At 38.1% G+C, this 12,815-nt stretch overlaps 1 protein-coding gene across 3 annotated transcripts in view; it reads left to right on the top strand.

Moving 5' to 3' along the window:
• The window catches only part of ttll5 (tubulin tyrosine ligase-like family, member 5), an 80,799-nt gene that overhangs the window by 45,776 nt on the left and 22,208 nt on the right, over window positions 1–12,815 (top strand). For all 3 annotated transcript variants that reach the window (XM_007257346.3, XM_007257345.3, XM_007257344.3), the window contains one exon: window positions 2,353–2,447. In XM_007257346.3, coding sequence (XP_007257408.3) covers window positions 2,353–2,447 — 95 coding nt within the window. The remainder of the gene's footprint in view (window positions 1–2,352; window positions 2,448–12,815) is intronic.

Below are 12,815 nucleotides of genomic sequence, written 5' to 3'. Positions count from 1 at the left end.
CTTTATCATAATACATATCTGATTGCCAGTTCTTGCCAAAACACAGCCCTACTTGTGAGTTGGGCTGAACACTGGCCAGTGCGCTGAAGACAAGTGAATCACATTTATGAATCACAATTACAGAATCACAATTAGTGCAGGAGGCATTACACATACATCCTGTAGGTCAGTGCAGCATTCTTTAGCTTCCATGTTACATGGCCAATGTCATGGAACCCTGTGCTAATTTCTGTTCCATAATGTGGTGGCATGTCATTGTGCTTTTAAGAATAATGCATGGAAGTGGAATTGAGTCTTAAATCAGCCCTTTTATTGCAGGCAACGTTGGTGGTTCAAGCTGCAGTCTATTTCATATAAAGTTAGAAAATAAATTCCTTCAACAAAACCAGGGAAGCTCCAGAGGTCTGGCTGTGCTCTGTCAGATCTTGCATTAATTTAAACACCTGTCGCTGAGGAATGTTTGACATTTCCCTCTCTCTGTCATGTCAACCACACAAACAAGCCGTCCACCTGCCTAGAAACCTAACTTAAAATTCTGGGAAAATAAACAGCTCTGTCAGATCCAAAGAAGCAGGAAGAGCCGAAAAAGTACAGCACTCCAATTCTGCTTCAGGAAAGATAGCATATGCCCTAGCATATGCCCTGTTCCCTTAATTATTCTAGCCTATTTTTCATTTTTATCTTTCTTTTCTCTAAATCTTTTCTTGACCCTAGGCTTTCTTTTCAGACTATGTGTTACTGATAACAGTGACTCTAAACAGTAACACTGCACTGTGGTAGCTATCTGTATTCTTGGTAGCTGACTTCTTATTTGCTTTGGGTTCGTGATGATGAATTACAACAATTACATAAAAAAATTGTATATAGGAAAATTCAGCATCATATCTCTATGTATGTGTTTTTGAACATCTGTTTTGCTTTGTGCATTTACCACAGCACTGATTAAGGGGCCACTGTTGTAATTATAATCTAGTCTGCTGATTTCCTTACAGTTTTTAAGCCATAGTAACCATGGCTCATAGCATAGCTAACGAATGAGGGCAATATGATATGTGAATGTTATTGTGATTAATTATGTCATCTTCTGGGTTTTCTACAAACATCAGGAACTGAACTACTGTATGTTTTATAAAGAATAACATCATTGTGAATATCATAAGACAGTGTTTAGTAATTTGGTGTTTTATAGCCTTTTGTTAATGTGGAACTACTGTTGATCTGGTGCATTTAACTTTTTCCAAGATAGTTGTTATCATATTCTTATTGTCAAAGAAATAGTTGCAAAAATAGTTGCACCCAGAAAGAAATGTTGATTTACAGTACTATGTAGAAGGAAGATAAAGGTTACCAGGAACAGTAAATTAAAACAGATTAGACTGACATGGGCAATTGTCTTTATTGAGCTACACATTTAGCATGGAGTTGTAGAGGTTCCTAAGGGTGTCCTCCCGTTAACTTTTTCTACGGGCTACACATACAGAAGCAGTGTGTATCACATGTAATGCAGCATGCCAAATGTTTCAGCATGGAGATGTGGAGGTTCTTAAGGGTGATCTGCAATTATAACTGCACTTTATTCTAAATGTTGTGGGATGAGGAACATGTACTATTTTCTAAAAATCTACTAAAATCAAATTAAATGTATGTGGGGAAAATATCTCTCATAAAACATGAATTTCTGCTATATGTGGAGTAAATTAGGACTCCTATTTTGAAGCATAGAATAGTGAATTAGCTACAATTCTAAAAACTGGCGAGGTGAAGCTGGTTCTTTTAAAAAAAAAAAAAAGAATTTTAAATTTTAAATTAATTGCTGATTGTTGATAACAGATTAATGGCAGAGTAAGTTATACTGTTTGCTATGATACCTATATCATGTCTATATGTTACTCTGGTCCTCAATTACGAAGGTCAGAACACCATAATGAAGCTCCCAGCTCAGTGCAACATTTAAAATTGAACCTGTTGACCTGCACAGTTAACCAAGACTTGGAACAATACAATTAGCAGTCAGGTTACAACTGTGGGTTGTTTTCTGTCATCACAGTGATTTGTTCCAAGTTTAGTTAAGTATACAAGTATACTCAAACACTCATATGAAGGATTAAGGGTGACCACTGGAACGTATGCAAAGCAACACCAAACAGCCATGTAGCTTAAAAATCTGCCACACAGTTGTACACATCAGGATATCAGAATACAGAATAAGGCAATCAATATCAATGTGTGTCTCCTACACTCTGATTATGGGATGTTTCTCAGTTCATAACTTGGCCAAAGAGCTTAAAGTATGAGATCACATGTTTATTTAGATTTGTACTCTGTAATTACGTTGTTTTTCTTTTCTCGTAGTTGACCAATCTGAACCTGGCCAATGGAGTGTTTAGCAGAGGGGGACTAAGCCTGACCTCAGGGGTTCAACCTGGAACACTTACTGGAGCAGGGAGGTATGTATGCACATGCACGTTTACCCACAAACCCACACACTTGTGCACACACTTGTGTGCATGGATTAACAGGAAGCATTATTCGAATCCTAGTCATAAGGCTGACATCACAGTATATTAAGTTGTCAGAAGTTGTTTCACAAGCAGTCTTTTATAGGTCTGTGATAACAAGCGTTAACCATCATGTGGCACGGTGCTGAAGCATTACAGCAGTGTTGTTTTTGGTGCTTTTGTAGTTCATTTCCAGTCATTTTTTGGACTAATAGGTCTGTGGGTTAACAAAGGGTAAGTGTTACAGATTAGCCCTAGCATGTCTCCTCTGTGCCATGGTAAATGTTGGAGTTGGAGGGAAAGGATTTTGTGGTTGCATCATGCTTTTATTCTCCTTTTAATATTACAACCTTTAGAATTCCTCAAATGCTTCTAACTATTTGTGGTCCTGCAGTGAGGAAATATCAGTCGTTCTTCCTCTCCCTATCTTCTCTGTTCATTTCTCGTAACAGGGATAAGAAAGTCTCAGTCTCAGTAAAGATGACCGCACACTGGAGCACTAAAGCGCTGAAGTGAAAGTGCCGTAGAGGGCGATTTGTTTATATTGAAGTTGTTAAGGTGATGCAATCTGAGACTAGTATCTAATTACCTTAGTTTGTTGATCAACTTCTTCCTATCCATCGTCCACAAGGGAGTTTCTTGTGATGAAGCTGTGATGTTAAACAGAGCTGTACAGAGCAAGCCTACTCCCAGTGATCAGTATATTTTAAAATACTGTTTTCTTTGCTTTTCATGTACATTCCAAGTGCCCATGTTTCCATGAGCACACTGCCCAGTGTTCAACATCATCAGTTTATCAGTTTACAATGACTATTGCACAGCAATGGACATCATATCCTACTGTGCACAATTTTCATATTTACATTCTAAATTAAACGTTGCATTAAAACTTTTGATTCCCAATTTTATTTATTTTCCTTCTTTATTTTATTCAACCTGATTGGACATTTGCTTAAGCACAACCCCACTAGTTATTGTGTGTGTGATTATATATATATATGTGTCCATAGAATTTGGTTTGATTTTATGTGATTAAGACCCTGCAATGGAAACTATTTATTGCTGTTCAGTCTTTAATTAGTGATGGCTATTACATAATACAGTGACTTGTTAAACTCTCATTCGTTCATTAATTAGAAATTAACTAACATAAAGTGACACACCTGGCACTGTCTAAAAGCCTTGTTGCCCAAGAATGCAAAGTTTAAACCTGTGTGCATTACAGTCAGACTTACTAAAAGTGTCTTGTTGAAGGGGCAAATTAGCATCCTGTAGGCTTCCTCAGTATAATCATCTCTGGACAATTTTATAGGTGCTTAGTTTGTGTTGGCCGAACCGGTCACAGGCTGTAAAACTTAAAGGCCAGTTTAATGGTCTCTGAAGAATCTTTAAAGAGAGTTGGGAGTCGACGTTTTGGTGGAAAAGAAGTCGTTTAAGCTGTGTGACTTCTGGGCAAAATTCATTACGACCTCTTCGAAATGTAAGAATCTTTTATCTGTTAAAGAATGCTCACACACTTTTTACATTGTTTTTTTTTTATACACTCTCCCTTCCGCCTTTATCTCTTTGCCTTTCCTTCTCTCTGTGTGTTTGTGTGTGTTTGTTAGGCTTGACTGAATCAGAAAGCTTTGCGGTGGATCAGGGCAAGTGGTAAAATAAAAGATTTCTCTCCCACAAGCAATCAGAAACACCTCCTACGTTCACTTTGTCTTTCTGACCTGTGTCATCTCTTTAGGGAGAAAATGAGCAAGAGTGGAAGATTATCACAGTAGTTAAAAACTGTGCTGTGCTTGAAAATAGGAGCCATTTTTAAATAGCTGTATTAAGCTTATAGTCTATTATCTAGTTAGATTTATTATCTTATAGTCTATAGTCTATTACAATCTTTTTTCTTAAACTATTGTTTAACCCTGCATCAGTTTTCTCACTTTTGTAACTACATTGTTATCATAATTAGCAATAACCCTTAGGCACTGTAATAGAGAGAAAATGGTTACCAAATAGTTCATAAATCACAATTTAGTTTGTTTATTAAGTTACATCCTGGTAAGGAAACCTAATTTATCACCCAGCATTTTAGGGGGCTGGTGTAGTCATACTACTGATTCAGCAGTCCCTGTTCATATGTTTTTTTTGTGTGTTCATGCAGTGCTACAGGAAGCCATGCAATATTTGGAAGTCTTAAGTATATGTGGTTTCTTCTGTATTTTTACAGTGATATGTGAGTGACAATGTCTCAGACACTTTGGCCCTCATCTTCCCTTTTCTGTTTTTCTAGTTCAACCCTTCCTTATATATGGAACTGTTAAGGAATTCCTGGAATGTCTGGCTTTTTCCGTTTTTCGAAATGTTTTGATTTCCATGACAGAACGTAAAACACTTAAATAATTTATAACATTCCCACTGCATGACTTTCACTACTAATAGCCTAAATTCCTTTTTGGCATTCTCTTTCTGATGATCTGATTACCAACACAGACCACTTCACTTCTACATCACTCTGCATTCAATATATAGCACTTAGCATTATACAATTAGAGTGATTAAACTCCTATCCTTGAGTCCCGGCCATGGTTGCCATTAGTTAATAATTAATCCTAATATTGCTGGCGATTAAGACTAAGAGAGCCTTTTTCCCCTGAGCTGTTCCCTTAAAGGTTTTGGCAGCAGGTCTGTGTTTGTAGTTAAAGCTTCATTTCTGGTCAAAACGTGGCATCCCTTTTGTACAGCATCTGCCCGGAACTTTCCACTGGCTACTGTCTGCTGTGCACCAAACCGAACTATATTAAAGCAAACCAGACTGTAGTTATCCCCCCTCACCTTGAGTGCCGTTCACTCTTAGTGAAAAATCGTAAAGCTCCATTATTTTTAAGGTCTTTCTAAGAATATATTTACCTGCTTATTGTGACCTGTGAGCTGTTCTTAATGTTGGATTTCCTGAGCCCTCCCTCCACATCCAGCGCTTTGAAACCAGTGGTCTGTGCCAAACATGCTGAAGCCGTTAAGCATACTGGCTCTTTAAGAAGCCAAAGGGGTGAGGCGTGATGCCTTTCAAAGAGCAGTAGCCTTTGAAGTTGCTCTCGCCAGGAGCTGCCAGGTATGCTGTATCAGCACTTCCAAGCCGTATTCCCACTGCCACTCTTTTTTCATCTTCTTTCACTCACTCATTGTACCGCCACAAATGAACCGCTACTCACTTGTACAGTATCTGTTAACCCCTAAACCCACAGTTAAAACTGTTGGAGATCATATCGTATGCTGAATCTTATGACTAGCAAGGCTAGCTGGCATTTGGTTTGATTTATCCAATATTATTCCTGACGCTGAACCTAATTCAGAGGATTATTAACAGCAGAATGTATGGCCTGTGTTGAAGTGTTGTATTGTTGGATTCTAACAGCAAGTGTGTGGCAAACATTGTAAATGACAGTGTTGTCATAAGTCTGTGAAATATTTGGGTAATTTTAGCTGCTCTTGGATGGGTGCTCAGCCTGCCTCTGCTCTTGGCTTAGGTAGAGATTCATTTCCAGTAAGTTATTGGGTACTGCTCGCAAACAGTAATAATAGACGGGCTTTAGGATTGTAATGGAATGTCATAATTATTGGATATTTAGGTTTTGGAGTACAGCTGGAGGAATGTGGAGCCCAGCAGAGAGGATAATGCTGATTTGACTCTCTCCTTTACCTTGGCCCCTTATACCAACTGTAGTTATAAAAGTGCTTTGTTCCATTTTTTTCATGCCATTTTTCTACTCAATAAAGTAAGTCATCTTTGTGATTTTATCAGACATATAAACACATCTGTAAAATAGTAATTTACTGCAGGTGTTTTATTACTTTTGGGTTGTAATAACAGTAATGAACAGTTGACAGAACATGACTTTAAGTGTTTAACTGGCTTTGATTGTAAGTGAATCATGTTATGTTGTTAGAATCTTAGCTTGGGGGAACTTTGACTCAAGACTAATAAGAGTGGAATGCTCTACACTAATAGTTTTTGACACATTTTCTTGAAAGCATCAACATCCCCCTAAAGCAGAACCACCTTTCTTAGGTGTGAATGCTTCTTGTGGTATGAGGAAATATGTTTTAAAGGGCTAAAAACATAGTCATGTCTTTCAATTGAACTAATTTTATAATTTTATTTTAACTTCAAGCAGCAACCTGTAAATGCATTAGAATAATAAATGTACACTACATATACTGAAATATGCAGAAATAATAGTTTTTCAGCCCCCGCTTTGAAGCCACTCGCCAAAACACAGGAACATCCACAGGCAGAGCCACAGGAGAGCAGAGAATCCTTTAGACAAGGAAATTTTTAACAGCCAAAATAGTTCTGCCGAAAATGGCACAAAAACGTTTACAATGTTTGGTTAAAAAAAGTAGATTTATTATTCATAACACAAGATCATATTAATCGATATCATACATATATCATATGAAACAGCAAGACTTAACATAGCTCGCCATAGGCATCTATCTAACTGTTCTGCTAACGACTTGCTGAGGTTGGCAGCTGTGTCTATTAGCATTACGGCTCCAACTTTGCTAAGTCTATCTGTTAGCATTGCTGCTAAACTACTATGCTGTGTTTCATGACTAACCCGTTTCGTAACACATATGATAACAAACAGCAAGATGAAACTGTCTGCATTGTGCATCCAAAGTATATGCATGGGGCTGTGGCCCTGAAGTAGGCAGGTAGACAGACAGACAGGTATGCCCTTTAATGTTTTGGTGCTGTCAGGTAGGGCTGGGGCGGTATTGATTTTTTATAACCGCGGTAAAAAACGCATCACCGCGATATTGCGGTTAACCGCGAGACCCCAACCCCCCCAAAAAAAAAAAAAACACCACAAATTTATTGGTAACAAATCTTTATTCTTCAAACCATACAGCCTACATACAACCTCTACATAAACCATAAATACAGCATAACAAGTGAACATATGCTGCCTGTATAATTCGTCATTGTACAGCTAACCTGTCTTTTTCCGAGCAGACTTTTTGAAGGAGGAGCTTGTCCGCCTCCCCCTTCTCCATCCATAGATCTATTTTAGGGCTGGCCCGAATAGCGGTTTTGAGCTCAGGATATTCGGCAGTAATTGGTAGCGAATATTCTAATATTCGTTTAAAAAAAAAAAGACGAATTAATCCACAGCAAAATTTTCCACTGACCCCGGGCCCGAAAAAAATATATTTCTCACCCCTTTCCTCGGGCCGTTCGGGCTCAAGGCTCAAGAAGTCTGTGATAGGCGTCTGTTTTTTTTTTTATTCACACTCTTCTTATTTCTCATTAAATATCTACTAGATACAGATTATATCTGTACAGTATCATTTATTTCACTTCCCTCCTGAATATTTGGAGTGCATTATGTCTCCTTATGTTGTGTAGTTATGTAGTTTTCACCCCAGAATTTCTGCTGCCTCACACCAGGCTTCGGCTGCATCGCAGGGCAGGAGCGCAGCTGCGTTACGGCTATTTCGTTTGAATTGTGCAGTGCAGAGTATTACTGATTTTGTATTTTTGCACTTGGGCTATTAGCTCAATATTAAATATTTCGTTTGTTTATAAATTATTTTATATTCTTAAACCATGTTAAATTATATTCGATTGGAGGAAATTAATTCAGACATCATTTCTTTTTTGTCCCGTTACCGTTCCGCAAAAAAAATCCTTCTTTTAATCCCGCATCAGCCCGCCACATACACAGTTTTGCCGCACCTGCCCCGCGGTCCTAAATAAATTTAATAAATTACATTTAGTGCTTAAAATTAAAAAAAATATTTATTAAAACCGCGCTGAATAGTGCGGTCACGTTTCTTACCACATTACAAAAAAAAATCGGTGTGTGCGCGTGTCGGTCCATTCTCCGCTCCTTTTTTGTGCTTAGGGTTTTTTTGTTGCGTGCATGAGAATCACTGCGTGATTATTACAATTTTCTTAACTATTTATTAATGTGCTCCCACATCCTCTGGATTGATTAAACTCCTGTTCCCGCCAATAACAATTCAGTTCTGTCTGTGCCGCAAGATATCCTGACGGGAACCGGGTCATATAATATGTTGATTAAAATGTCGTGACGTTAAGAAATCGGCTCGCAAGAGACAACCGACCAAAAAAAAGACATTAGTTCCATTTTAAAATAATAGAAACCTGTCCTTTATGTTTGACAATTTTTGTTTCACTTTACGTGTCCTTACTCATCTGAAGTTTATTTATCTGAACTGAGTTTTATATGGTTATATTTGTAGCGGTTCTGAACTCAGTTCCGCGTGCTGTGAAAGAGACAAGGCGCAGCGCATTTTACCTCAGACTTGGTCAGATAACAACATTTCAGTAAAGATGGTGGTTATAGTTTTATATCATTGCTTTGCTGTTTGAACTACACTTCAACCAACCTTACTATTTTTACCAAGACTGAGGCGCAATGCCGCGCGTTCTCCGCGGTGCTCACGCAGAACAGCCAGCAGCCAGACAATGAATTAATATATTTTACATTCTCAAAATGTGACCACGGAACACCTTACATGGCTCTACGGTTTACCTTGAGGTGGGTGAATTAGTTTGATGTGTTGGCGAGAGGTGCAGACACCACTTTCCGGCAAATCTTGCAGATGATTCTCTTCTGTTCTGAGTCTTTTTCTTCCTTTTTTCTCAACTTACTGAGCCTGCCCTGTAGCTTCCATTTCCGAGCCAATATTAGTGCTGCTAATCTTCACTCTCTTCAGCAGCCTCAATGGAGACGAAGTGAGCAGGAGACTCCAGAGCTGTTCTGACCTCAATGAGTACCACGCACCGCGTTTTGCTTAACCCATTCGCTGCCGCGCCAGTGCAGCGGCAGCACAGATAAATGACAAAAAAAATTATATTCGATATTATGAATTTTGAGATCGTTTGACACCAATATCTATCGCGATCAAAATGTATTTGATATATTGCACAGCCCTATAGTGTAGGACTTACACTTGACATATTAATACTGAATTCACCACAGTTGTGCTTATATGGAGCATTTTACTACCGCTCAAAACGCAGTCAATCAGATTTGACAGCCATAAAAAAATGCGGTAATGACGGTAATGAGCTCATCACCGCGGTGACGTCCCATAACCGCGGTATTGCGGTAATAAAATTATCGTCACAGCCCTACTGTCAGGACAAAAAGGAAATTTCAAGAAATGTAACAAAAGCTTCTTTCCAGTAAAGTAATTTACTCTAGCTTTAATATGAATTTAGAACTTTGGAAATCATTAGAGAATGTAAAAGTACGGATGAGTTCTTTTGATTGCAGTCCAATAGTCAAAGCTTCTCAAATAAATTAATTAAATACAAAGTGAGAGGATTACCATAGTTTGATGTATTCCTTCGAATAAGAAGGTTTTTATTCACCTTAATTTGATCCAGATGGAGGATTGTGAGTTGGGCTCTCCCCCTGAGGGAGTACTGTGAGAAATTCCATCCAGGGATAACAGTGGTGTGTTAATGAGTCGACATAGACACCCAAGGGACAGTGAGTGCAGTGAGAGCTGTGCTCCACTCGCCCTAGCTAAACTACCTTTCTTTACACACATACACATTGTTTACCATGGTGCATTAGGACTGCTGTTCTTTACACTCAGATTTCAATTTAAAGTTAAACTGCGTGTTGGAAACTGATGTGCATTGAATACGATCATCAAGCTATGTTGATCTTAGCTCTGACCTTTTGACCTCACCGAATTCCTCCAGCCCAACTCTTGGTTAGCCAGTTATTAACAATACATCCAATGTCGTGTGACCCTCCGCTGGCCATGTTTTCTTAAGCTGGGTAGAGAAAGAGAAAGAAAATAAATAGGTGATGGAAATACCCTGATCCTCAGTGTCCTGATGTTAGCCACATTGACCAGCTTGGTGCTTTGAGGTATTACTCCAGGGCTATGGAATGATGCTGAATGATGTAATTTCCCAAGCAGGCCTTTTTCCCACATTTAGCTGTGCATGAGCATAATACTTAACATGTGCATGACGGGCATTGTACTTATTGTTCACATCAGCGTTTTGGTACAGTAAGCAGTGTTTACAGATGACTGACACTTACCATCACTATCAGTCGTGGATTTTGGCTTAAGTACACAATACGTCCCTGTGCCGCAGCAGTTTTACTGGTTTTCCGTTAGACTGCCACATTTGCAAACTGTTTTTGTTTATTGTAGTTAGATTTTTAAGATATTTGGTTCTTTGACTGAGGATAGTTCACACAGCGGGTTTGTCTGGAACACTGAAACTGTAAGAATTGTTGAAGATTGGATTTGTTGTTGGTTTGTTGTATTCTAAATTACATTATTACTTATAGAACATCATGTGAGATAGCTATGTGTAGTTTTACTGTATATTTTTGTATACAGTGTGTGTACACACTAGGGTGGATGATATAGCCTAAAATTATATGATATTTCATAGTATTTTTGCAATTTGCGATATTTCAAGCATACACTACTACTACTACTACAAAAAATAATAATTCTATTATTGCATATGATATGATATGGCTCACCCCTAACTGAGATATCAAAAAATACAAGAATTTTCATCAGATTGGAACAGAAATAAAGGATCCAGAATGTCAAGATTCTAATATGCACTCCATATATTCAGGATTGAAGTGAAATAAATTTAACTGGACAGATATAATCTATAGTCTTTTGTAGATATATCATGTGAAATGAGAACAGTGTGAATTCCTCTTTCTTAAAAATAGCTAAAAAAAATAGAACCCTCATGTGATAATTAGGGATGGCTGATTATTTTAGGGTATAATATTGTTTGTGATATTTAAAAATGTTGGTGATTTTTATAGCGCTCAATATAATATGGCACACCCATAATACACACTGAAATGGCAAAAGATTTGGGATAGCAGTATCTAAATTAATTATTAAGTGTAACCCCAGGGGATGGCTTGGGAACACCCACACCTGTATAAATTGTGAATGATGCTAAACACTGGTCAGCATGCTCATGGCAAGGTGATGTGAGTTGGAGTGAGGCCTGATAGTGGGTGCCAGATGGATGGAACATTGCATTTCTAAATGTTTCTGGATCCTAAGCGTGACGTGTGTAGTCAATATAAAGCATTACCACCAACAGTAGACAGTTGTGCAGTGGGTGGTAATGATTGTGACCGGCTGCTTCTATCTAGAATGGTCTATTTAAACAGAAATAATGCCCACATTCAATACACTAGGCCATATATTTAAATTTGTCTTTACTCATCTCTACTTTTAATAATTGTCATGCAACCTTGTATTGCCATTTTGCTTTATATTGTTTGAAAATTTCATATTAAATTGACCAATAGACATGATCCAAAACTACTTGGAATAATATCTTTTAACAAAACTGATGTTTTGTTTTTGATCCTACTTTTCACATACATTGATATACCTGTCAGCATTTCTTCAGCACTTTTACTTTAGAAAACATATTGCATATGTTGCAGGGAATATTTTTATTGTTTTTCCTCTAAGCTCATTCTGCCTGTGCTGCTCTTTATACACAGACATTCTCTCTCTAAAAGGCTGCTTTCATACTGCTGCTGTATTGAAGTTGATCAGAGACCCTGCTCTGACACCTTGTAGTTGTAGAGATGAACAAAAAGTCAAAGCGCTCCCCTAAGCTGAGCTCAAGTGAGGACTAATCTGGTTACAAACGCGTGGAGACATTCAAAGGTCTGCTTTTTTTTGGGCACTCACTTGGTGATGGTGATGGAACGTGACGTGCTGAGCAGAGGGCAGTGAGAGGTTATGTGTTCTGTGATGTTTGCTATAGATCCACATGCTACTTTGACACAGACATACCAGCACCAGGGAAACTGCAGGAGGTGGGCTTAGAACATCTAATTTGTATAAAAATCATGTCATGTATATATTTTTATCATTCTTTATTATTTTACTATTTAGAATAGTCTGACATTATTTAGTGTCTCATCAGATATATCTATACAGCATAGACAATTCCTTTAATGTATTTTTTTTTTACTTTGTGCAACAAAAATAACACTTGGAATGACAATTTTTTTGTTAATTTAGCTTACAATGAATTATTGCCTAATCAATATTATACATTCAATGAAAGTCATTCAAATTTTGGATTTTTACAGTGTTTATTGGTTGAAATAGCCCCTAGGTGTGAGTGTTTTAGTGAATGTGTTTGTGTGTCTGTCTGCCCTGCAATGGATTGGCGGCCTGTCCAGGCCTGCTTCCGCCCGATGCTGGCTGGGATAGGGTCCAGCCCCCCCCGCGACCCTGATGGATTAAGCGGGTATTGGCAAT

Source organism: Astyanax mexicanus, chromosome 14, assembly GCF_023375975.1.
Source record: "Astyanax mexicanus isolate ESR-SI-001 chromosome 14, AstMex3_surface, whole genome shotgun sequence".
NCBI lineage: Eukaryota > Metazoa > Chordata > Actinopteri > Characiformes > Acestrorhamphidae > Astyanax > Astyanax mexicanus.
This window is presented reverse-complemented; position numbering and strand designations above follow the sequence as displayed.